At 44.9% G+C, this 2,603-nt stretch overlaps 1 protein-coding gene across 1 annotated transcript; it reads left to right on the forward strand.

The window, feature by feature from the left end:
* Positions 1–207: 207 nt before the first annotated feature.
* LOC140961010 (uncharacterized) lies at positions 208–1,969 on the forward strand. The gene is made up of 2 exons (XM_073419336.1): positions 208–803; positions 1,099–1,969. Exons 1-2 carry the CDS (start codon positions 208–210, stop codon positions 1,967–1,969), a joined length of 1,467 nt encoding a protein of 488 aa, XP_073275437.1.
* The last annotated feature ends 634 nt before the right edge of the window (positions 1,970–2,603 follow it).

Here is a 2,603-nt window from a genome sequence, read left to right on the forward strand (position 1 = left end):
TAACTATTGTTTATTAACTGTTTCCGCAATTATCTATGATTATTGTTATTTAGGTCAACTGCATGCTTAGCTTTTGATTAGTAGATGATTCTGGAACGGGTCACTACATTTTTGGTATTAGAGAATGCCTATGATTTTGGGTTATAGATTCTGTTTTGGGATTTTCTTTGACCATTTGAACGTTTTCTTCCATTCTGTCTAGCAGCGATGGCTGATCACCTTGTTGACGAGAATAGTCACGGCGGTGTAGGTCATTGGGGTGACAAGGACAACCATAGGCGTCACCGTGAACAGCGTCATCGTCGAGATGTCCCTAGGCATTTTGAGATGCATCGTTTCATTCAGATGGGGCTTAAGCCTTTAGTCGGTGGTGAGACTCCCGATGTTGCGGAGGATTGGTTAGAGCGCATGGAGAGTTGTTTCCGTGCATTCCAGTGCACTGAGGAGCAGCAGATGGAGACCCTTGGTTTTTTTCTCGAGGGGCGTGCGCGCAAGTGGTGGCGATCGACTTGTGCGCCGATAGTCCAGTCTCATGGTAGGGTGACTTGGGCCGACTTCCGTGCAGCTTTCATGCAGCTATATTTTCCTCCAGCCCTTCGCCATGCAAAGACGATTGAACTTCTGAGTCTTAAGCAGGGGAGTATGTCTGTTGATGAGTATAAGCAGAAATTCTTCGAGCTGTTGCCCTTTGCTCCTCGTATTAGTGGCAGTTCTGAGGCCAAGTATGACAATTTTCTTCAGGGCCTTAACCAGGAGATCTTTGATCGAGTCACAGTCTGCGATGATCCTACTTCTTATGAGGGGTTAGTGAATCGGTGTCGCTAGGCAGAGATCAGTCTGTAGCGCGGTAGGTCTATTCTGTCTTCTCGACCTCCAAGTACTTTGAGCCCTCGATCTCGGTCTTTCAAGAAGTCTGGTTTTTCTTCTTCTGGATCTCGATCTAACGGCGTTTTTCGCTTTGGTAAGAAGAAGGTTTCTTATATGTGTTGTGGGAAGAACCATCCATCCGAGCAGTGTCGAACAGCCGTAGGAGCTTGTTTTCAGTGCGGAGAGATGGGTCATCTTAAGAAAATTGTCCTCGGTTGCGAGGTGGAGCAGGATCTGGTTCCAGATCTCATACGACTGTTCAGCAGAGGACACAGGGTCAGGATTTGGTGGCTCGAATCTTCGACCTCGTGCCCAGGGTCACGTATTTGCGCTAAACCAGGATCAGGATGCAGATGAGACAGGGAGAGTCATAGCAGGTACTTTTCGTTTATGCGATATTCTTGCTTTTGTTCTTGTTGATACCGGAGCATCACATTCATTCATATATGCACGATTTGTTAAGCGTCATAAGTTACCATATGTTTCTCTAGACATCATTCTTTCTATTTCTACTACGATGGGTCATTCGGTGTTACCGAAGCATCTAGTGATGGGTTGTCCTTTAGATTTTGAGAGTAACGAGTTGACTGCGAATCTTATGATCCTAGAGATGGAAGACTTTGATTGTATTCTGGGTATACATCTGTTGACCACCTACCAAGCTAATGTGGATTGTTACCAGAAGCTTGTTCAGTTTCTTACGACTGAGAGCTCTAGTTGGTTTTTCTATGGCGAGGGAGCGCGACCTCTGATGCCAATGGTATCCGCTCTGAAAGCCTGTCATGCTTTAGAGTCGGGCGGGGAAGGCTACCTCAACTATGAGATTGATTCGTCCACAGGTAGTGTTGGTATAGATGATCTTCCAGTGGTTTGTGAATTTCCTGATGTTTTCTCAGATGAGATTCCTGGTTTTCCTCCGATTAGAGAGGTGGAATTTGACATCGAGTTAGTGCCAGAGACTGCACCAATTTCTCGTGCACCCTATCGTCTGGCTCCGTCGGAGATGAAGAAATTGAAGCAGCAGTTGCAGGATCTTCTTGATAAAGGTTATATTCGCCCGAGTGTTTCACCTTGGAGAGCTCCTGTAACGCCCCAGATTTGACGACTGTCCTCACTGTGTCAAGACGAATCTTTCCAGCGTGCTTATGAAGTTATGTCCTCACTCACACGCACCCTGGGAAACTTCCCAGGAGGTCGTCCATCCCAGAATTGCCCTAAGTCATGCACGCTTAACTTTGGAGTTCTTATGTGATGAGCTACCGAAAAGAAGATGCACCTTCGTGGTATGAGTAGTACATATCAAATCTTTTAAGCCTCTTCAACTGTACAGTCCATTACATTGAACAGTCTCGTAATCCCTCTCCTTCCGGTGTAAGATCGGTTCATTCATGTTCCCTCCGCCTAGAAGCCTGCCAGGAGCCGCTCATTGTCCGTGCAACCTCATGGCACAGGCGATCACCCCCAGCCCTCTTCGGCCCGGGGCCTCACATGATCCCCCTCATTCCAACTTCTAATACCAACTAAAACTTCTGCCTTTTTTATTGCTTTAAAAGTACTACAAAATTTTTTTTTTATTTTTTTAAACACTCAATTTTCGGCCATTTACATTTACCACATGAAATTATTTTTTATAAAATATTTTACTCTTTTAAAATAAAACATCATCCATCTAGCATTTTAAAAATCAAGTGCAATAGTCATAAAAATGAAATTGTCAACTGTTTGCCCAAACCTAA

Source organism: Primulina huaijiensis, chromosome 16 (assembly GCF_012295235.1).
Source record: "Primulina huaijiensis isolate GDHJ02 chromosome 16, ASM1229523v2, whole genome shotgun sequence".
Taxonomy (NCBI): Eukaryota; Viridiplantae; Streptophyta; class Magnoliopsida; order Lamiales; family Gesneriaceae; genus Primulina; species Primulina huaijiensis.

Excerpts from the sequence above, each read along its gene's own strand:
- LOC140961010 (XM_073419336.1), top strand. The coding sequence starts at position 208 with ATGGCTGATCACCTTGTTGACGAGAATAGTCACGGCGGTGTAGGTCAT. Across the intron at positions 804-1,098 it reads GATCCTACTTCTTATGAGGG|GATCTGGTTCCAGATCTCAT; the intron begins GTTAGTGAATCG and ends GAGGTGGAGCAG.